Source organism: Eretmochelys imbricata, chromosome 1 (assembly GCF_965152235.1).
Source record: "Eretmochelys imbricata isolate rEreImb1 chromosome 1, rEreImb1.hap1, whole genome shotgun sequence".
NCBI classification, from domain to species: domain Eukaryota; kingdom Metazoa; phylum Chordata; order Testudines; family Cheloniidae; genus Eretmochelys; species Eretmochelys imbricata.
Genome location: NC_135572.1, coordinates 7,129,593 through 7,152,197, shown reverse-complemented (window position 1 = coordinate 7,152,197; position 22,605 = coordinate 7,129,593). Strand labels below are relative to the sequence as shown.

At 47.2% G+C, this 22,605-nt stretch overlaps 2 protein-coding genes and 1 pseudogene across 2 annotated transcripts; 2 read left to right on the top strand and 1 right to left on the bottom strand.

The window, feature by feature from the left end:
* Positions 1-336: 336 nt before the first annotated feature.
* On the top strand, positions 337-1,272 carry LOC144279176 (olfactory receptor 51G2-like; annotated as a pseudogene).
* Positions 1,273-11,682: 10,410 nt separating this feature from the next.
* Positions 11,683-12,618, top strand: LOC144279170 (olfactory receptor 51G2-like). Its single transcript, XM_077840651.1, has one exon. It carries the CDS (start codon positions 11,683-11,685, stop codon positions 12,616-12,618), a length of 936 nt encoding a protein of 311 aa, XP_077696777.1.
* An 8,664-nt stretch (positions 12,619-21,282) lies between these two features.
* On the bottom strand, positions 21,283-22,218 carry LOC144279159 (olfactory receptor 51G2-like). Its single transcript, XM_077840639.1, has one exon. It carries the CDS (start codon positions 22,216-22,218, stop codon positions 21,283-21,285), a length of 936 nt encoding a protein of 311 aa, XP_077696765.1.
* Between the last annotated feature and the right edge of the window lie 387 nt (positions 22,219-22,605).

The window sequence follows — 22,605 nt, the reverse complement described above, 5'->3', positions numbered from 1 at the left end:
CAAACTAGTGTATGTCAGGGGGAAACTTTCCTTTGGAGCAGGTTTTCCCATAGCTGCCTCTTGCAGGGCTGTTTCCACCTTCCTCTGAAGCATTTGGAACTGGCCACTGGTTACTGGACTAGATGAACTGCAGGTCTGATCCAACCTGGCAATGCCTGTCTTCCTATGAGTGGTGTAAATCCAAGACTATATTTGTGCTGATCTTCCTTGAGCTCCTGGGAGTCTATAGACTTGCATTGAGAGCAGAATAATGCCTTACTAATGATCATCGAGTCTCCTGTTCTTTTTCCTTTCAGAAAGGAAAGTTCAAATCTCCTTGGACCTGCCCAGTACATTATGTCAGCTGTCAATGACACCAAATTCAAATTTGCAGTGTTTCTTCTCACTGGGATACCTGGCCAGGAAGACATCTATCTCTGGATCTCTATTCCCTTCTGCTTAATGTATCTTATTTCGATAGTAGGAAATTCAGTCATTCTGTTCATTATAAAAACAGATCCAAGCCTCCATGAGCCCATGTACATTTTCCTTTCCATGTTGGCCGTCACAGACCTTGGCTTATCAATAGCCACCATACCGACGATACTGAGCACATTCTTGTTTAATGTTAGGGAGATCAGCCTGGATGCCTGTTTTGCCCAGTTGTTCTTCATCCACTCACTTCAGTGAACTGAATCCTCTCTGCTCTTGTTGATGGCCTTTGACCGATTCATTGCGATCTGTAACCCATTGAGATATGTTTCCATCTTAACCCTGCCGAGGATATCCAAGATGGGACTGGTGTGTGTGCTAAGAGTGGTGGCCATAATATTCCCACTCCCCATTCTCCTGAAACGGTTCCAATACTGTCATTTCAATGTCCTCTCCCATTCTTACTGCCTGCACCAGGAGGTCATGAAAAAGGCTTGTTTGGACATCACAGTGAACAGCATCTATGGCTTATCTGTTGCATTCTTTACAATTTGGTTGGATTCGCTGCTCATCTTCCTCTCTTATGTGATGATCCTCAAAACAGTGCTGAGCATCACGTCCAATACAGAGTGCCTCAGGGCCCTGAACACCTGCGTCTCCTACCTCTGCGTTGTCCTGCTCTTCTACACACCAATAATCGGACTGTCTGTGATACACAGATTCGGGAAGGGCCCTTCTCCCTTGCTTCAGATTCTCCTGGGCTACATCTACCTGTTGGTTCCACCCCTGAGGAACCCAATTGTGTATAGCATGAAAAGTAGACACCTTCGTGCAAGGATAATCAGGGTGTTTGTCAAATGAAGGGTCAGTTCATCACCTGGCTCCAGTGCTGGTGACACCAGAGATAAAAATAACGGCAACATATTCCATCCTGGACCCTTATATCTGAGATGATATGAGCTACTGATTTCCATTCTGTAGAGCACAGTTCTGATGGGGTATGAGGCCTGGAGCAATGGGTCAGGGGATGGTGATGGAGGACAACACACTGGAGGATGGCGAACAAGACAGGCAGCAGGATTTACAAAGTGACTGTGTTCATGGAGAGCCAGGGCAATGGTAGGAGTTTGGCCCATAAAGATCCATATGAGTGGCTGTTCCGACCTCAGAATTCTTCTTGATAAAGTCAATAAAGAGAAGGGACGTGGATGTTGTTTCCCATTACACCTGGTCTGTCCCTGTCCCGTCTCTGGTTAAACATCCATGGGCCATGAGAAAAGCTGCAGAGCTGTTCTGTAGTCACAGTTCTGGTCCTTCCTGAGTGCTCAGGGTGCTGCGTGATCCATGAGCACAAATACTCACCCTTCCCCTACTCCTTCAGCTAGGAGACCCAGGAGAAGCCATTCACATTGCCCCCCGCCACCTCTGTTGATGTCTCTGCAGAGAGAACACCTGCTGAACCCACTCCCCACAGAGTCAGAGCTGAGCTGCATGTGTGAGTGAGTGTCTGACTCAGAGGAGTCCTGGAAAGAGACTCATACCCACATCCCCTCCGCAGCCCTTCTGTTTGTGCTGCCCCATCTGTTGCACAGGGGTTGAGATGGTCCTCAGCTCCCGCACAGAGTCACAGCTAGCTCCTATCCCAGCCCATCCCATTCAGTGTAGGGTGACCACCTTCTCAAAAGGCAAAAGCAGGAATGATGCAGGCAGGATCCCCGTCCCCTCTGTGACCATGCCCCTGCCACTCTTCTTCCCACTTGAGGCCCCACGCCCTGTTCAGCCTCTTTCCCTGAGACCTCACCCTCTGCCCCATCTGTTTCCCCAAGACCCTTCCTGTAAAATCTATCTTTCTGTAGTTAATAAACTTGTTTTATGCTTTATCATAACCAGTGTGTTTTGAGTGAAGTGTCTGGGAAAATCTCAGCTCTGTAAACAATGGCTGTTGCATATCTTTCACACATCAAGGGGAAAGCGACCTATATCAATGAGTTTGCATTGTACAGATCGCTGTGCAGTTCAAGACCGTATGATTCTGGGGTTATACTCAAGCAAGTGTGCAAGGGTGGGGAGCTGATAAATTAGGGGCCTCAGAGGTTCCACCAACTTCCAGACTGCAACCCAGGGGTGACAACCCATCACAGAAGTTTTAGAACAAACTGATAAATTAAATGGTAAATGTCCCCAGGACCAGATAATATTCACCTAAGAGTTCTGAAGCAATTCAAATATCAAATGACAAAACTACTAACTGTTGTAAGTTACCTATCACTTAAATCAGCTTCTGTACCAGAGAACTGGCAAATAGCTAATGTGATCCTGATTTTTTTTAAAAGACTTCAGAGGTTATCCCAGCAATTACAGACCAGTAATTCTAACTTCAGTACCAGGCAAATTGGTTGAAACTATAATAAAAAACAGAATTTTGAGACACCTACATGAACATGATTTGTTGTGGAAGAGTCGATACGGCTTTTGGAAAGAGAAATCATGCCTCACCAATCTATTAGAATTCTTTGAGAGGGGGATCCAGAGGATATAGTGTACTTAGATTTTCAGAAAGTCTTTGAGAATGACCTTCACCAAAGGATCTTAAGCCATGTAAACTGTCACAGGATAGTAAGGAAGGTGCTCTCATGGATCAGTAACTGGTTAAAAGATGGAAAACAAAGTGTAGGAATAAATGGTCAGTTTTCAGAATGGAGAGGGGTAGTTAGTGATATGCTGTTCCATATATTCATAAATGATCTGGAAAAAGGCATAAACAGTGAGGTGGTAAAATTTGCATATGATACAAAATTATTCAATATACTTAAGTCCAAAGCAGACTGCAAAGATCTTGGAAGAGTGACTGGGCAACAAAATGGCAGATACAATCATTGTCAATTAATGCAAAGCAATAGACGTAATCCGCACTAGACATACAAAATGATGGTTCCAAATTATCCTTTACCACTCCTCAAGAAAGAGATGTTGGAGCCATTGTGGATAGTTCTCTGAAAACATCCCCTCAGTGTGTGCAGAGTCAGTCAAAAAAAAGTAACAGAATGTTGAAAACCATAAGTGGTGGATATAATGATCTAGGACAGGCTAAGCCTCCCCTGGCACAGCTGCAGCCGCCAGACACTGGATACCGGTTGCGGGGTTTGCTCAGGGAAGTTTTTGCTTCTTATTATTCACTATGCAGGTTCCAGGGTAGCTGAGGAGGCAGTATGTGCTACTGAGCTTCTTCAGTAATCTCGCTGCACTCCATGGAGATTACTGATGAAACCAGGAAGCTGAGAAACACAGACCGCTGTGACAGGGTGCAGTCTGGGAGCCATGGGAACAGATGTGCCCCTGAACCCTTCATCTGGACTAGCCAATCTTACACTGCTTTGTTGGTGACACAGACCGTGTCTTCAAGCCCTGCTATCACCCACCATGATAGCAGGTGGTGCCACACACCTAACTAAGGTGCCTGAATGCTTTACCTAAGCCACTCAAAGTCAGGTAGGAGACAACAGCCAATTTCCCATCTCCCCGCCCTTGCATGTTTGCTGGACTATAACACAGTATTATACTGTGATGGGTTGCCCACCACCTTCTGGGGTGCTACCTGATGTACTGGAATTACACTGAGCCTGCCTGTTCCACCAGCCTGGGCTCCCTCATCCTTTCCTGCTGCGCATGGCCCTCAAGCTTCCTAGAGCACACACACAGGTAGGGACATATCCAGCTGTAGACAGACACAGATACTGAAATCCGCTCCGCATGGGAAGGCTTTAAGCTAAAGAATTGCCCAGCACTCAAGTGCACGCCCCCTAAACCTAAATTTGTATTGTCTTGCACTGCACAGAGAACTGTTCAGTGTAAGGTAATTAAAACTCACCTCCTCTCTCAATGTGGAGGAAGATATGCACAGCCCTTTGCTCGCCCTTCCCCCCGCAATTTATAAATTCCAAAAACTGTGTTGAGACAAAATAAATCAATTTTATTAGCTACAAAACCAGTTTTTGAGTGATTATAAGGGACAGCAAACAGATCAAAGCAGATTACTGAGCAGATAAAACAAACATGCAAATTAAGCTTAATACATGAAATAAACTGGCTGCAAATAGTAATTTCTCACCCTAAATGTTGTTTTAAGGAGGTTGCAGAGTTTCTTGAAGACAAACTGGTCTTTCTTGCTGCTTAAAACTCCAGGCATTCCTTTCAGAGGCCAGACACCTTTTCCAGCCTGGGCTCAGACTCCCAGCCTGCCCTTTGTCCTTGTTTCTTAGATGTTTCCAGCAGTCATCGGGGGGGGGGGAAGGTGAGGGATTAAGTGAAAAAAAAAAGAACCCTGATTATCTCACTCCCCAGCCTTAAATAGGATTTACATATAGCGGGAATCCTTTGTTTCCCAGTTTGATCCCCACCCCCTAGTGCAAAAATACTAGCAGTCCAGGATGGAGTCCAGTACATGTCAGACACGTGTCAAAGATTGTTTGGAGCATCCCAGGAATCTTTCCAGGAAGGTGGAATGGCTCATTGACTAACCAATGAGACTGATTGCATTTTTTATTCTGGGTGTTCCCCAGGTGCAAACACTTTTGTAACTGATACATAGTCAACGTTCCTACCTTCAGATGCAGAAATGCTACATGCATACAAATAGGATAATCACATTAAGTAAATCGTCACCTTTCCAATGCTATCTTACTTGACCCATCTCACATAAACCGGTTCTTAGTTATGCCAAAATTATATTAGAGCAATATTTCGATGAAAATTATGGGGCGTAGTGCCACTTATACCATCTTGCACTGCACAGGAGTCTGTACAGCATAAGCTCCATAGTCTAGGTCACTTTCCTCTTGATGTGGGAAAGATGCAACAGCCTTTGTACGAAGAGCTGAGATTTTCCACTGATTGTTGCTCAAAACATGCTGGTAAAGATAAAGCATAAAACAAGTTTATTAATGACAAAAATAATTTTAAGTGATTATAAGTGATATCAAACAGATCAAAGCCAATTACCTAACAAATTAACAAAACCACAAACTAAGCCTAAGCTACAAGATCGATTGGGTATGAATTAGCAATTTTGCACTCTGACTGATGATATAAGCAGTCCACCAAGTTTCCATACACAGGGTAGAAATCCCTTTAGCCTGGGACCAGCGTTTCCCCCAGTTCAGTCTTTGTTCCTCGGGTGTTTCCAGGAATTCTCTTGTGTGAGGAGTGAGGCCAAGAGGTGATGTCACAACCCACCTAATATAGTGGGAAAATACAAGTACCAAAATGGAGTTTAGTGACATTTGGTCTGGTCACATGCCCTTGCCTGCCTCAATCATAGCATCCATTATCCATATGCAGTCTGGAGTGTTCTCAGGAAGGCTCACCAGGTGGGGGATAAGCTTCTCCTCAGGCCTATTGCTTCCCCTAACTGCCAATTACCCTGAATAGGCCCTTCACAACCAGCTGTCTAGACTGGAAGCATTTTGCCTAGTGGGTGTCACCCAGGTGTAACTACATTTGAAATAGAGATACATAGTCAATATTCATAACTTCAGATCCAAAAATGACATGTGCACACAAAGAGGATCATCATATTCTGCAAACCATAATTCTTCCAGACACCTCACAAATCATGTTTTGTACAAGATGCAACATACCTAAGTCATAACCATATGGGGGTAGTGTAACAACTGCCTCCTCAGCTGCCCTGGATCCTGCATGGCACATATAAAAATCTCAGGTTCTTGGGGAATCGCAGAATCATAGGACAGGAAGGGACCTCGAGAGGTCATCAAGTCCAGTCCCCTGCACTCATGGCAGACCCAGGCACCATTTAGACCATCCCTGACAGGTGTCTAACCTGCTCTTAAAAATCTCCAATGATGGAGATTCCACAACCTCCCTAGGCAATTTATTCCAGTGCCTAACCACCTTGACAGTTAAGAAGATTTTCCTAATGTCCAACCTAAACCTCCCTTGCTGCAATTTAAGCCCATTGATTCTTGTCCTACCCTCAGAGGTTAAGGAGAACACATTTTCTCCGTCCTCCTTGTAACAATCTTTTTATGTACTTGAAAACTGTTATCATGTCCCCTCTCAGTCTTCTCTTTTCCCCATGAGAAGACACAAGTGAGTTTTCATAGAAAACAGATAGTTTTTCTTTGTAAGCTCAGCTGCCATGATGCTGCCCAGCTGCACTGCCTGGATCCCCAAGAGAAACTGGAGACTTTTAATCTGCTTCTCCCTCATAACATAAATGAAGGTTGCACTGACGGAGTCTCGGGCTGCACTCTGGGCATGGAAAGATTGAAACCTCCTGCCCAGTCTAGGGCTGGGGTATTGTGCACATCAGCTACTTTAACCAGCCCTCCCATCTCTGTGCAGCCCCCGCCACCTTGTACAACACCCCCTCAGCAAGTCCCGTGGGCAGTGACTGCTGTGACAGGCCCTGATAGCACATCTCTGATGAACCTGTGCTAGCAGGGAGCTGGAGAGGGTCCTGGAGTGGTTGTAGAGGCCCAGAGATTGTGGGTGAGTGGGCCTAGCTACCAGTGGATCATTGAGATCTGTATATAACTTTGGGGATCTGCGGATCCTGGGTCCCCCATTTCATTCCTCAGGGAGAAGGGACAGGACCTCCCCCCCTGGAAAGATCTGAGGTAAATTTCCATGTGGGGAGCCTTGTGAAATCTCCCTTCTCTGGTCTGAACCAAGAGTTTGTAATGCAGGAAAGGGAGGTGCCAGGGACAAATAGGGTTGTTTATTAATTATTATTATTATTATTTATTATTTATTATTTCAACAGGATTATACCTGCCCCCAAGGATTCCAGAAATGGAGCCTGCAACAGGGCATTTGCTGCAGTCTAGTTAGGTAGCACCACCACCCATCCCCTGTGATTTGGCCTCCTGCAGTTTGCCATGGGCCATGATGGGGACTAAAGCTGGTGAGCTTTCCTGAGGTTCCCTGATGGCCAAGTGGCCCCCAAGGGAATGTGCAGGCATACTTCATAAAAATGAGCCTCTATAAAAGCCTCCCCTGTCTGAACAGAGACTGCCTGCTGCCCGTGCCACCTCTCCGATGACTCCTTGTCATTTCAGGTGAAGATCTCTGGTGTCAGCGGCTCCCCATCTAGCAGGAACTGGGTATGTTGGCAAATTTCACTATCTTTAAAATGTGAAGTGAAGAATAAAGGCTGTGAATTGTTAACATTTGCAGATGTTCTGTGCAGTGGCAGAGGACTCAGCTGGGCTCGGATTAGGATTGTGCTCAGACTAGGAAGGACTAGTCCGTGAAAAGAAAAGGAGTATTTGTGGCACCTTAGAGACTAACCAATTTATTTGAGCATGAGCTTTCGTGAGCTACAGCTCACTTCATCGGATGCATACCGTGGAAACTGCAGCAGACTTTATATACACACAGAGAATATGAAACAATACCTCCTCCCACCCCACTGTCCTGCTGGTAATAGCTTATCTAAAGTGAGCAACAGGTTAGGCCATTTCCAGCACAAATCCAGGTTTTCTCACCCTCCACCCCCCCACACAAATTCACTCTCCTGCTGGTGATAGCCCATCCAAAGTGACAACTCTTTACACAATGTGCATGATAATCAAGTTGGGCCATTTCCTGCACAAATCCAGGTTCTCTCACTCCCTCACCCCCCTCCAAAAACCCACCCCCAGACACACACAAACTCACTCTCCTGCTCATCCAAACTGACCACTCTCCAAGTTTAAATCCAAGTTAAACCAGAACATCTGGGGGGGGGGTAGGAAAAAACAAGAGGAAATAGGCTACCTTGCATAATGACTTAGCCACTCCCAGTCTCTATTTAAGCCTAAATTAATAGTATCCAATTTGCAAATGAATTCCAATTCGGCAGTTTCTCGCTGGAGTCTGGATTTGAAGTTTTTTTGTTTTAAGATAGCGACCTTCATGTCTGTGATTGCGTGACCAGAGAGATTGAAGTGTTCTCCGACTGGTTTATGAATGTTATAATTCTTGAGATCTGATTTGTGTCCATTTATTCTTTTACGTAGAGACTGTCCAGTTTGACCAATGTACATGGCAGAGGGGCATTGCTGGCACATGATGGCATATATCACATTGGTGGATGTGCAGGTGAACGAGCCTCTGATAGTGATGTTATTAGGCCCTGTGATGGTGTCCCCTGAATAGATATGTGGGCACAGTTGGCAACGGGCTTTGTTGCAAGGATAAGTTCCTGGGTTAGTGGTTCTGTTGTGTGGTATGTGGTTGTTGGTGAGTATTTGCTTCAGGTTGCGGGGCTGTCTGTAGGCAAGGACTGGCCTGTCTCCCAAGATTTGTGAGAGTGTTGGGTCATCCTTTAGGATAGGTTGTAGATCCTTAATAATGCGTTGGAGGGGTTCTAGTTGGGGGCTGAAGGTGACGGCTAGTGGCGTTCTGTTATTTTCTTTGTTAGGCCTGTCCTGTAGTAGGTAACTTCTGGGAACTCTTCTGGCTCTATCAATCTGTTTCTTTACTTCTGCAGGTGGGTATTGTAGTTGTAAGAAAGCTTGACAGAGATCTTGTAGGTGTTTGTCTCTGTCTGAGGGGTTGGAGCAAATGCAGTTGTATCGCAGAGCTTGGCTGTAGACGATGGATCGTGTGGTGTGGTCAGGGTGAAAGCTGGAGGCATGCAGGTAGGAATAGCGGTCAGTAGGTTTCCGGTATAGGGTGGTGTTTATGTGACTATTGTTTTTAGCACTGTAGTGTCCAGGAAGTGGATCTCTTGTGTGGACTGGACCAGGCTGAGGTTGGTGGTGGGATGGAAATTGTTGAAATCATGGTGGAATTCCTCAAGGGCTTCTTTTCCATGGAGCTTATTGAAACATCTTTGAGGGTGATTTTACATGTAACAATTTCTTAGCGTATTAAGCTTAGCCATGCGTGTTTGTTTTATTTTGCTTAGTAACCTACTTTGTTCTGTCTGTTATCTCTTATGATCACTTAAATCCTACCTTTTATACTTAATAAAATCACTTTTGTTTATTAATAAACCCAGTGTAAGTAATTGTTTCCTAGGGGCAACCAGTCTGTGTATATCTCTCTTTACTTTGAGAAAGAGGGTGAATAACATCAATGAATTTATCTGTGGTTCAGGCTCCCAGAAAGGCTGTGCACTGGGATGCTGAGGCAAGTCCCTTTAACCGAGTCTTCCCAGAATGGAGCTGATCTCAGTGTCTGTATTTTGCAGAGGGGTGTGGCCCTATCTCTGGATCTGTGCTGGAGGAAGCCAGGAGGGTCTAGCTCAGGAAGACAGAGTTAAGGAGTGTCCATGTTGGCAGAAGGGTAAGGCTCAGTGGAATCTCAGCAAATCAAGTGACAGTCCCAAGGGGGTCCCAATGAGAGAACCCATCATATAAATACTAGACAGTGAGAGCTCAGGGAATGAGTATTTTCAATATTAATCTTAATGCTGCAGATAAAGGCTACAGAGTGACACAACAGAACCTGAGCAGAACCAGTCAGCTATCAACAGAGGGACAGAGGACAGCTACTGGATTTTTGTTTGCCAACAAGTGACTGAATGAGGGCTGAGACATTGCAATCTTTTCAGTTTGTGAAGAAATTCAGATGACAGACTCTACATTTAAAGTTCTATTCTCACCTGAGAAATCATTTCTGAAAAAAGATCAGAGGGGAAAGAATTTGTTGACATGAGTGTACTAAAGTACAGATGTGTAAATGTTATGCTAAACTTTTCATTGTAATACAAATATTGCAAACCAAACTTTCATGACTTGGCATGAATATTGAAAGCCAGCAGCAGAGTTGTTGGAATCTCTACAGGAAGGAGGAGTGACAGCTTTATTGCTTAATGGCTTTTGTTTTACAAAGTAGTTTTGAACATACTGTTTGCAATGGGTTTCTGCCATTAACTCTTTGTTCAGTGAACAACTGTATGATACCGCCCCGGTAACTGACCAGAAGCTTTATCTAAAACTTACGTTCAGGGTCATAAACGGAACTTCTTTGCAATACCTGTGCAAGAATTTCCAAAAGGTCATGACAGAACAGAACCACTGGCCTCTGTTTCAGCAGAGCAGAGCTGAGGTATAGGAAAGGGGAGTGTATTAGTGGTTATATGTAATGTATGCCTATCTACAGTGACACGAGCCTGGCTAAAGTAACTTGCACATTCAAGTGGATACTAGTGCAACCATAGTGTTTGCACAATTCAGTCATTTGTGACACCAACCTCTCCCCCACACAGGTGAAGTAGCCCTCTGTGTTAGCTTGTAAGTTCCAGATATCTACAGACCCTTGCATGGGGAGAGGATGCAGGTCCTGTGTGGGTGAGGAGAAGCCTGTAGTCTGATCAGACCTTCTGGATTCAGTCAACATTGGCCAGGCAAAGCACTTCAGCACCTGTTGGAGGGATTCTTGGGGGTCAGAGTGTATCACAGGGGAGTATTTGGTAAGAGAAAGTTAATATAGCCCAGTTCTGACTGAATTTACAAATGTAAATCTGGAATGACACAGTTGAAGTCAAAATTATTGAATTAAAATCTTGGCTCTAAGAATTTATCTCATGTACTGCAAGGAGGGAGTAGCTTAATTTGGACTCTCAGGAGTGGAGAAAATGAAATAGATAGATAGATAGATAGATAGATAGATAGATAGATAGATAGATAGAATGACTGTTTTCACCATGCACTTGCCATGTGTTCATAAATACATCATCATATAATGAGCCATACGCAGAAGTAGAGGGCAAAAAAGGTTGTCTGTGGTAAATTCACAACTGAAAATCACAGAGCTCTCAAGTAGGCTGCGGAACTCCCAGCCACAAGATATCAATGGGGCCAAAAGCTTAGCAGGATTCAAAGAGGGACTGGATGTTTATATGGATAACAAGAAAATACAATTACAGCAGTGAGGATGGTTTTAAAAACTCTTGGAAGAGATCTAATCCTTCTTGATTTATATCAAAAATGTGTCTAATGGGTATAAGGGGGAAACTATCCATGGGAGCAGGTTATCTCATAGCTGCCTATTGCAGGGCTTTTTCCACCTTCCTCTGAAGCATCTGGAACTGGACACTGGGCTAGATGGACTGCTGATCTGATCCAGTCTGGCAGTGCCTATCTTCCTATTGGTTGTGTAAATCCAAAACTATATTTTTGCTGATCTTCCTTGAACTCCTGGGAGTCTCTAGACTTGTACTGAGAGGAGAAAGAAGTCTAGTTAAATATAATTTAGTCTTCTGTTCTTTTTCCTTTCAGGAAGGAAAGTTCAAAATTCCTGTGACCTGCCCAGTCCATTATGTCAGGTGTCAATAACACCAAATTCAACTCTGCAGTGTTCCTTCTCACTGGGATACCTGGGCAGGAAGAAGTCCATCTCTGGATATCTGTCCCCTTCTGCTTAATGTATGTTATTTCAATAGCAGGAAATTCAGTCATTCTATTCATTATAAAAACATATCCAAGCCTCCATGAGCCCATGTACATTTTCCTTTCCATGTTGGCTGTCACAGATCTTGGTTTATCGATAGCCACCATGTTGACGACACTGGGTATATTCTTGTTTAATGTTAGGGAGATCAGTCTCAATGCCTGTTTTGCCCAGGTGTTCTTCATCGACTTGCTTCAGTGCACTGAATCCTCCATGCTCTTGTTGATGGCCTTTGACCGCTTTGTTGCAATCTGTGACCCGCTGAGATATGCTTCCATCTTAACCCCACAGAGAATAACCAGGATGGGACTGGTGTTTATGCTGAAAGGGGTGGCCTTAATATTCCCACTCCCCTTTCTCCTGAAACGGTTCCAATACTGTCGAACCAATGTCCTCTCCCATTCCTACTGCCTGCACCAGGAGGTCATGAAGATGGCTTGTTCAGATATTACAGTCAACAGCATCTATGGCTTGTCTGTTGCACTCTTAACAGTGGGGTTGGACTCGCTGCTCATCTTCCTCTCTTATGTGATGATCCTCAAAACAGTGTTGAGCATCGCATCACCCATGGAGTGTCTCAGGGCCCTGAACACCTGCGTCTCCCACCTCTGTGCTGTCCTGCTCTTCTACACACCAATAATCGGACTGTCTGTGATACACAGATTAGGGAAGGGCCCTTCTCCCTTGCTTCAGATTCTCCTGGGCTACATCTACTTGCTGGTCCCACCCCTGATGAACCCAATTGTGTACAGCGTGAAAAGCAAACACCTTCGTGCAACGATAATCAGGGTGTTCACCAAGTGAAGGGTCAGTTCATCACCTGGCTCCAGTGCTGGTGACATGGGAGATGAAAAACATGGGCCACCTTGTAACAAAGTGGTCTCTGGCGGGACACAACTGAGAGTATCAATTCAGTCACAGCCCAGAGCTGGGGGGGTTCCTTACTACTAAGGCACACCAAACCAGCCAAACAGAGTGGACTTTGGTTTCACCCCACTGGCTAACCAGAAGTCATACAAGGAATTCCCTCAGATACTCCAGTTTCCCAGTATCACCACCAGTTCTGCTCGTTTTGGGGATGAATGGTTATAAAAACCAGTACCCCAGTTAAAAAAAAAAAGGATCTCCTGATTCCAAAGGACCAAGACCCAGACCCAGATCAATATACAAGTCAGATCTTACCCACAAATCACGCTGTTGCCAATCCTTTAGAACAGGGGCTGGGCAAACTTTTTGGCCTGAGGGCCGCATCGGGTTTTGGAAATTGTATGGAGGGCCGGTTAGGGGAGGGGGTCATGGCCCAGCCCCCATCTCCTATCCACCCCCCCGGGGACTCCTGCCCCCATTCAACCTCCAGTTCCCACCCCAATCCCTATCCACACCCCCGCCCTTTGACCATCACCCCGAACTCCCCTGCCTTCTATCCAACTCCCCCTGCTCCGTGTCCCCTTACCGCACTGCCTGGAGCACTGGTGGCTGGCGGCTCTACAGCCATGCCACCCGGCTGGAGCCAGGCCATGCTGCCTCTGCCATCTCGCAGCACAGAGCACCAGGTCAGGTCTGGCTTTGCAGCTGCACTGCCCCAGGAGCTCACAGCTCCACCGCACAGAGCATTGCCCCGGCGGCGAGGTGAGGCTGTGGGGGAGGGGTCAGGGGTAGCCTCCCTGGCCAGGAGCTCAGGGGCTGGGCAGGAGGGTCCTTTGGGCCGGATGTGGGTCCCGGGCCGTAGTTTGCCCACCTCTGCTTTAGAATCTAAAATCTAAAGGTTTATTCATAAAAAGTGAGAAATACAGATGAGCGTTAAAATTGGTTAAATGGAATCAACTACATAAAGTAATGGCAAAATGCAGTGCACAGTTCTTGTTTCAGGCTTGTAGCTGTGATGGAATAAACTGCTGGCTTAAGTTAAGTCTCTGGAGTACATCCACAGCTTGGATGGGTCATTCAAGTCCATTGTTCAGAGCTTCAGTTTATAGCAAAGTTCCTCCAGAGGTAAGGAGCAGGATTGAAGACAAAATGGAGAAGATGCAGCTGCCTTTTATAGTCCCTTACCGTGCAGCCTGTGCTTCCTTTGTTTCAAACACAAGGTGCCCAACATATGGCTTGGAAACCTTAGAGTTCTGTCCATAGGCATGTCCCTGCATGTCTTGCTGAGCCACAAGGTGGATCTGCCTTCTCTCAATGGGTCAGTTGTATAGTTGATGGTCCTTAATGGGCTATGAAGCAGGCTAGGAGTGCTGATGCCGAATAGTCTGGGGTTGTCACTCAGAAGCAGAGCACCAGTTTGAAATACAGACATACATACATGTCTATAACTCAGAATACAAAGGTGATACAAACATATGAACAAAATTATCATATCTGGCAAATTATAGTATTTTTGCAGATATCTTACATGGCATATGTCATAAATATAAAGGGAAGGGTAAACGCCTTTAAAATCCCTCCTGGCCAGAGGAAAAATCCTCTCACCTGTAAAGGGTTAAGAAGCTAAAGGTAACCTCACTGGCATCTGACCAAAATGACCAATGAGGAGACAAGATACTTTCAAAAGCTGGGAGGAGGGAGAAAAACAAAGGGTCTGGGGCTGTCTGTGTGATGCTTTTGCCGGGGACAGAACAGGAATGGAAACTTAGAACTTAGTAAGTAATCTAGCTAGGTATGTGTTAGATTATGATTTCTTGAAATGGCTGAGAAAATAGCTGTGCTGAATAAAATGACTATTCCTGTCTGTGTGTCTTTTTTGTAACTTAAGGTTTTGCCTAGAGGGATTCTCTATGTTTTGAATCTAATTATCCTGTAAGGTATCTACCATCCTGATTTTACAGAGGTGATTCCTTTACTTCTATTAAAAGTCTTCTTGTAAGAAAACTGAATGCTTTTTCATTGTTCTCAGATCCAAGGGTTTGGGTCTGTGTTCACTTATGCAAATTGGTGAGGATTTTTACCAAACCTTTCCCAGGAAGTGGGGTGCAAGGGTTGGGAGGATTTGGGGGGGAAAGATGTGTCCAAACTACGTTTCCCAGTAAACCTAGTTAATGTTTGGTGGTGGCAGTGGAAATTCCAAGGGCAAAGGGTAAAATTAATTTGTACCTTGGGGACGTTTTAACCTAAGCTGGTAAAAGTAAGCTTAGGAGGTTTTCATGCAGGTCCTCACATCTGTACCCTAGAGTTCAGAGTAGGGAAGGAATCTTGACAGCATATCTGGCTGATTACTTCGTGGGCGTTACCCCAGGAGCCAACATTTGAAACAGGTATAGAGCCAATACTTACAACATTAAATACAAAATGATACATGAATACAGATATCATATTCATAACAAGCAAATCATAACCTTTTCATAGACACCTACTTGACCTCCTTCGTACAAGATTTGGTGCAACTATAGGACCTTGGTTTCAACAATGGTCTATAGGGTCACAGTTCGCGTCAATACTGTCACACATCTAATTCATCCTAGACCCTTGCATCTGAGGTGGCTTAAGCTACTGATCTACACTCTGTAGAGAGAGGTTCACATGTGGTGTGAGACCTGAAGCAATGGTATAGTCGCCGTTCAAACCTTCTGGTGAGGGAGGACAGCACACTTGGGGGAAGGAGACCAAGGCAGGCAGCAGCATTTACAAAGTGACTGTGTTCATGGAGAGCCAGGGGACCGCTGGGATGTTGGCCCATAAAGAGCCGTTTTGGTGGCTGCTCTGACATTAGAATTTCTCCTGATACAGTTAATAAAGAGAAGGGACAGGGATGTCATTTCCTGTTACACCTGGCCTGTCACTGTCCCATCTCTGGCTAAACATCCACGGGCCATGAAAAAATCTGCGGGGCTGTTCTGCAGTCAGAGTCCTGGCCCTTCCTGAGAGCTCTGGAATCTGTGTGATCCAGGAGGTCTGCTCCAGCTGTGGACAGGCGTATTCAAGGGGCTCAGATACTACCCCTCCCCTATGTGCTCAGCCATGTGCACGTGACTGAATCCTGTCAGAGACATGATTAATGCAGCAGTCCCAGGAGAAGCCATGTGGGCAGCCCCTTTGATGGCTCTGCACACCATACACCTGCTAAGCCCACTCCCCACCAAGGCAGGGAAGAGCGGCATGTCTGGGTCTGACACAGAGGAGTACTGGCAAGAGGCTCCGGCCTAGATTCCCTCCTCCTCCATTTGTGCTGCTCCAGCTGCTTCTAAAGGAGTGGAAATGGTCCTCAGCTTCCTTACAGAGGCATGGCTGTCTCCTATCCCAGCCCAGCCCACTCAGTATAGGGTGACCACCTCTTCAAAAGGCACAAGTGGGACACAGGCAGGAGTCCTGTCCCCTTTGTGATCTCGCCCCATTCCTCTCCTATCCCCTTGAAGCCCAACCCTCTGCTCCTCATCTTCACCCTCTGCCCCACCCTCTGCCCCATCTCTTCTCCCAGGACCCCACCCCCTGCTCCTCCTCATTACCCAAGGCTCCACCCCCTCTCCAGACCAGAAGCTAGCGCCGGGCCATGGTAAGAGCTGTCCGCGGAGCCAGAGCCATTGTGAGGAGCCCCCAGCCTGGGTCCCTGCCCCCCCCAGGATGAACTCCCAGGGAAGGTGGAGAGTCTGGGGCTCCTCACAGCGGCTTGGGCTCTTGGGGTAGCTCTTACCACAGTCTGGCTCTGGCCTGGCCGGGGGAAGGAGCCTCTGGGGTAGTGGAGGCACAGGGGGCAGGGCTTAGTGGGAAGAGATGAGGCAGGGGCGGGGCCTCCAGGGAAAAAGAGGAACAGGGGTTGCAGCAAGCCTGAAACAAGGCTGACCCCAGCAGGGACGTCGGTGCGGGGGCTCCTGAGTAAAGGAGAAGAATGGGGCCAGAGTGTAGGAGAGCCTGTGTTTTAGAGAGCTCCACCCACTGGAGAGGCCAGAAGCCAGATCTGCTTTGGAGAACCCGGGACCCTTCACCTGCCTCGAGTTGGGGGCAGGACCTTCTGGGAAAGAGGAGCAGGGGGCGGGGCTTCATAGTGAGGGGGCGCTAAGGACCACCTCAGCATCCCTACCTGGAAAAGGGCGGTGCTTCCTATGAGCCTCTGTCCATTGTGGAGCATCACTACAAGGAATTTGGGACAAATGTTATCCTGGAGTCATTTAGCCTGGGACCAGGAATCAAACTCTGTATTTCAGGTCTCTCCTGCCCAATTTGGGATGGGTGATCACCCTAATTCAGTTGCCATTAGAGATGGTATGTTGGAGACTCTCCCCTTTATGGGTAGGAAAGATTAGAAGGGTCAGTCAACCTTTGCTCCAGGGTGTGGCCCTTTAAGCTTCCTGTGACTTTTGGAGCTGACAGAGTTCTAGTAGAGACAGCTACTGGGAGACAGGAAGATGGTCCTGGGTAATAGTTAAAGCTTTGGGAAATTCCAGGCTACTGTTTCTTTAAGGGCCTGGGGCTGGGGCCTTGTAGTGCAGGGCAGGGGGCTGTGTCCTCTTTCAGAACATGGGTGTCACCAGCAGGGGAAGGTCTGCCCAGAGGTGTTAATAGCTCTGCCCTACCGCAAAGGGGTGTTATGCTGGTAAATATGTTACAGATTGAAAGCTGCTTGGACTCTGCAATAATTGAGACCACAGCTAAGTATCTCACAGAGATTTCAGCTCTGTTTGCCTCATATGGGTGATGTGGGACACTGGGTGGAGAACCTGAACTCTTCCCAACACCCCTTGCTGATGAGGCCTGTCAGTAGCACAGCCCCCTTTGACAAGGGAGTTCTGGGCCCCTCTGCAGCTCGGCAGTCAGAGGGGGAATCAGGACGTGCTTTGAGAGAGTGAAGGATCTGTAGAGTGTAGCCTGCCCGAACAGCCCCCTGCTGCAATGCACGTCTGTCTGATCCTGACCCGCTTCGCTCCACGAGCAACGAGAGCCACTCTAGTGCTGGAAATAGACCTTCCACCCTGCATCCAAATTTCCAGCATCACCAAGTAGCTGGGGGTAGCTGGATCTGGGGAAGGGGTTTGTTTGGTTCCCAATGAGAGCGAGCAGCAGGCATTTAGCAAAGCTTTTGACATGGTCTCCCACACTATTCTTGTCAGCAAGTTAAGGAAGTATGGGCTGGATGAATGCACTATAAGGTGGGTAGAAAGTTGGCTAGATTGTCGGGCTCAACGGGTAGTGATCAATGGCTCCATGTCTAGTTGGCAGCCTGTGTCAAGTGGAGTGCCCCAGGGGTCGGTCCTGGTGCCGGTTTTGTTCAATATCTTCATAAATGATCTGGAGGATGGTGTGGATTGCACTCTCAGCAAATTTGCGGATGATACTAAACTGGGAGGAGTGGTACATACGCTGGAGGGCAGGGATAGGATACAGAGGGACCTAGACAAATTGGAGGATTGGGCCAAAAGAAATCTGATGAGGTTCAATAAGGATAAGTGCAGGGTCCTGCACTTAGGACGGAAGAACCCAATGCACAGCTACAGACTAGGGACCGAATGGCTAGGCAGCAGCTTTGCGGAAAAGGACCGAGGGATGACAGTGGACGAGAAGCTGGATATGAGTCAGCAGTGTGCCCTTGTTGCCAAGAAGGCCAATGGCATTTTGGGATGTATAAGTAGGGGCATAGCGAGCAGATCGAGGGACGTGATCGTCCCCCTCTATTCGACATTGGTGAGGCCTCATGTGGAGTACTGTGTCCAGTTTTGGGCCCCGCACTACAAGAAGGATGTGGATAAATTGGAAAGAGTCCCGCGAAGGGCAACAAAAATGATTAGGGGCCTGGAACACATGACTTCTGAGGAGAGGCTGAGGGAACTGGGATTGTTTAGTCTGCAGAAGAGAAGAATGAGGGGGGATTTGATAGCTGCTTTCAATTACCTGAGAGGTGGTTCCAGAGAGGATGGTTCTAGACTATTCTCAGTGGTAGAAGAGGACAGGACAAGGAGTAATGGTCTCAAGTTGCAGTGGGGGAGGTTTAGGTTGGATATTAGGAAAAACTTTTTCACTAGGAGGGTGGTGAAACACTGGAACGCGTTGCCTAGGGAGGTGGTGGAATCTCCTTCCTTAGAAGTTTTTAAGGTCAGGCTTGACAAAGCCCTGGCTGGGATGATTTAATTGGGGATTGGTCCTTCTTTTGAGCAGGGGGTTGGACTAGATGACCTCCTGGGGTCCCTTCCAGCCCTGATATTCTATGATTCTATGATTCTATGATTTGGAGCTGGGCTGGGGTCACCCCCCTTTCTATTAAGAAATCGCATGGCCTTGCTTAACCAGAGTGTGCGTGTCTCTTGACTCAACATGAGGAGAGACCGTCTGAGCTGTAGTCTCAGGTACCAGTGACTCTGCGAGCCTGACACTGTTATATCTGGCTGTCTTGGCATAACCCTGTTCCTTACAACCATGGGCCCTGTAGCTCAGTGCAGAGGGCAAAGGGTGTCTGTCACTGATAGACTGTGTGACCAGAAATGTCCACTAACTAACCGTCAGTGCCTTTGTTTGTGGGTCCTCTGCTTGAGGTGCAGCCAGCAGCACCAACTCCTGGGATTTTATTGGGAGTCTCGCACTCGTTCCTGTTTTTCTTAAAGCCCCAACTTCTGGAATCAAGAAACTAGACAGGAATCTCAGCTTTCAGTTTTCTTAAAAGTTTTTTTTTTTAAAGTGAGTTGCTGAAAAGCTAGAAAACCTGATGCAGGTGCACTCCAAGGTCTCAGACCCAAAGACAAATGAAATCCATTCCTTACCCCTCACTGTCACCCCTGAGCACCCCGACATCTGTCACAGACACCAAGGTGCTAGAGTCATGGGGCTTCCCGGAACCAGCTGTCACAGGGGGCTGCGGTAAGAGGCCTTTTACAGTCAAAGTTGTTGCTCTGGGAACGCTGACATAGTCCTGATTTTAGGGTCTCACAGTATCTGAACACCTTGAATGTATTTATCTTCCCGTCACTGCTGTGAGGCCGGGCAGGACTATTATCCACCTGTGCAGAGGCTCAGGGACAGCCAATGTCTTGGCCATGGTCACATATGACAAGGGAATCAAACTCAAATCTCTTGAGTCACACAGCAGTCCTAGACCACCGGACCAGCCTTCCAAGCAGCGACAGGCCCGGCTGGATTCTCTGGTACACCAGCAGAGCTCCCCCCTGCGCTGCAGAGAGCGGGGATGGCACGGAGCCAGTTACATGGGTTTAATTCGTTGGCCTGTTCTCCCCCTGGCTCAGAGGTGTTTAGAGCAGCCCGGGGGCTGGGCTGACCTCACCTCCGCCCATTGGTAATGGCTGCCAAGAGTTCAGCTCACTCTGCCCAAGTCTGAATTCTCGGCAGTACTGCTCCGCTCCTACCTGACACTCACGGACAGTGCCAGCTGTACCTGGTGTGTGTGGGGGCTGAGTAGATACTTAGGTCCCCCTCACAATGAGACCCTGCCCCTGGTCCTCTTTCCCCCCAAGGCACGGCCACCATCCCAGGGCAGGTGGAGGTTCCAGGGTCCCCCCAGCCCCAGTAGCCCCTTCTCCCTGGGCAGCTCTTACATTGGCCTGGCTCTAGCTTCTGGCCTAGCCAGTGCTTACGGCTTGGGGGAAAGAGAAGGGACAGGGGGTGCAGGTTTGAGGTGAAGAAGAGGGGTAGGGGCAGGATCAGGGAAGAGATGGGGCTTCTACATGTGTCCTACTTTTCCCTTTTGAAAAGGTGGTCTCCCTACCCTGAATGGGCTGGGCTGGGATAGGAGCTAACCGTGGCTCTGTTGGGGAGCTGAGGCCTGTTTCCACCCCTTTGCATTAGTCTCTTGCCAGGACTCCTGTGTATCAGATCACCACTCACACACACAGCTCTGCTCTGCCTTGGTGGCATTATGGCCAGCTGGGTTTGGGATAAGCAGGCGTGTTATGTGTGCAAAGCCATCAACAGGGTGGGCTGCCTGAATGGCTTCTCCTGGTGTTCCTGCATTTATCAAGTCTGGGACACGACTCAGTCACAAGCACCTAGCTGAGGGCATCGGGGAAGGGTGAGTGTCCTTGTCTCTTGAATAGCCCCTGTCCACAGCTGGTGCAGCACCCATGGATCACACAATACCCAGAGCGCTCAGGAAGGGCCAAGACTGTGACTGCAGAAGACCTCTGCGGCTTTCTTCATAGCTCATGGATGTTTAACCAGAGACGGGACAATGACAGGCCAGGTGTAACAGGAAACAACATCCAACACTTTTCTCTTTATTGACTATATAGACAGGAATTCTGAGAGGGGAGCAGCCACTGATAGGGCTCTTTATGGGCCAACATCCAACCAGTCCCCTGGCTCTCCATGAACACAGTCACTTTGTAAATGCTGCTGGCTGCCTTGCTCTCCATCCGCCAGTGAGCTGTCCTCCTTCACCCACCTCTGTCCTTAGACCCCACCTGAACTTCTCTCTACAGAGTGGAGCTCAGTAGCTCATGTCATCTAAGATGCAAGAGTCCAGGTTGCATTAGGCAGCCCGTGTTTTTCATCCCCTGTGTCACCAGCGCTGAAGCCAGGTGATGAACTGAACCGTCACTTGATGAACACTCTGATTATCCTTTCACGAAGGTGTTTGCTTTTCACGCTGTACACAACTGGATTAATCAGAGGTGGGACCAGCAAGTAGATGTAGCCCAGGAGAATCTGAAATAAGGGAGAAGAGCCCTTCCCAAATCTGTGTAGCACAGACAAACCAATTTCTGGAGTATAGAAGAGCAGGACAGCACAGAAGTGGGAGACACAGGTGTTCAAGGCCCTGAGGCACTCCACGTGGGACGCAATGCTCAGCACTGCTTTGAGAATCATCACATAAGAGAGGAAGATGAGAAGTGAGTCCAAACCCACTGTTAAGAGTGTAACAACCAAGCCATAGATGCTATTGAATGTGATGTCCGAACAAGCCATCTTAATAACGTCCTGGTGCAGGCAGTAGGAATGGGAGAGGACATTAGCTCGACAATATTGGAACCGTTTTAGGAGAAAGGGAACTGGGAATGCTATGGCCAACCCTCTTAGCACAAACAGAAATCCCAGCTTGGCTATTCTCTTCCGGGTTAAGATGGAAACATATCTCAGTGGGTTACAGATTGCGACAAAGCGGTCAAAGGCCATCAGCAAGAGCATGGAGGATTCAATGAATTGAAGAGAGTGGATGAAGAATAGCTGGGCAAAACAGGCATCAAAGCTTATCTCCCTAGAATTAAACAAGAATATGCCCAGTATCGTCGGTATTGTGGCTAACGATAAGCCAAGGTCTGTGACGGCCAACATGGAAAGGAAAATGTACATGGGCTCATGGAGGCTTGGATCTGTTTTAATAATGAAGAGAATGACTGAATTTCCTAATATCGAAATAAGATACATGAAACAAAAGGGTATGGAGATCCACAGATTAACGTCTTCCTGCCCAGGTATCCCGGTGAGAAGGAACACAGCAGATTTGCATTTGGTGTCATTTACAGTTGACATAATGGACTGGGAAGGTCCAAGGAGTTTTGAACTTTCCTTCCTGCAAGGAAAAAGAACAGGAGACTAGATGATAATTAGTGAGGCATCTTTCCGGTCTCAGTGCAAGTCTAGAGACTACGAGCTCAAGGAGAATCAGCAAAAACATTGTCTTGGTTTTACATCACTGATAGGAGATAGGCACTGCCAGACTGGGTCAGACCTGCAGTCCATCTAGCCCAATATCCAGAGGCCAGTTCCAGAAGCTTCAGAAGAAAGTTAAAGGAACCCTGCAATAGGCAGCTCTGAGATAATCTGCTCCTTGGGAAAGTTTCTCTCTGATGCCCCTAGCTAGACATATTTTGTGATGTAAATCAGGAAGGTTTAGAGTCCTTCCAAGACTTTTTTCAA

Coding starts and splice junctions, on each gene's coding strand:
- LOC144279170 (XM_077840651.1), top strand. CDS start 11,683: ATGTCAGGTGTCAATAACACCAAATTCAACTCTGCAGTGTTCCTTCTC.
- LOC144279159 (XM_077840639.1), bottom strand. CDS start 22,218: ATGTCAACTGTAAATGACACCAAATGCAAATCTGCTGTGTTCCTTCTC.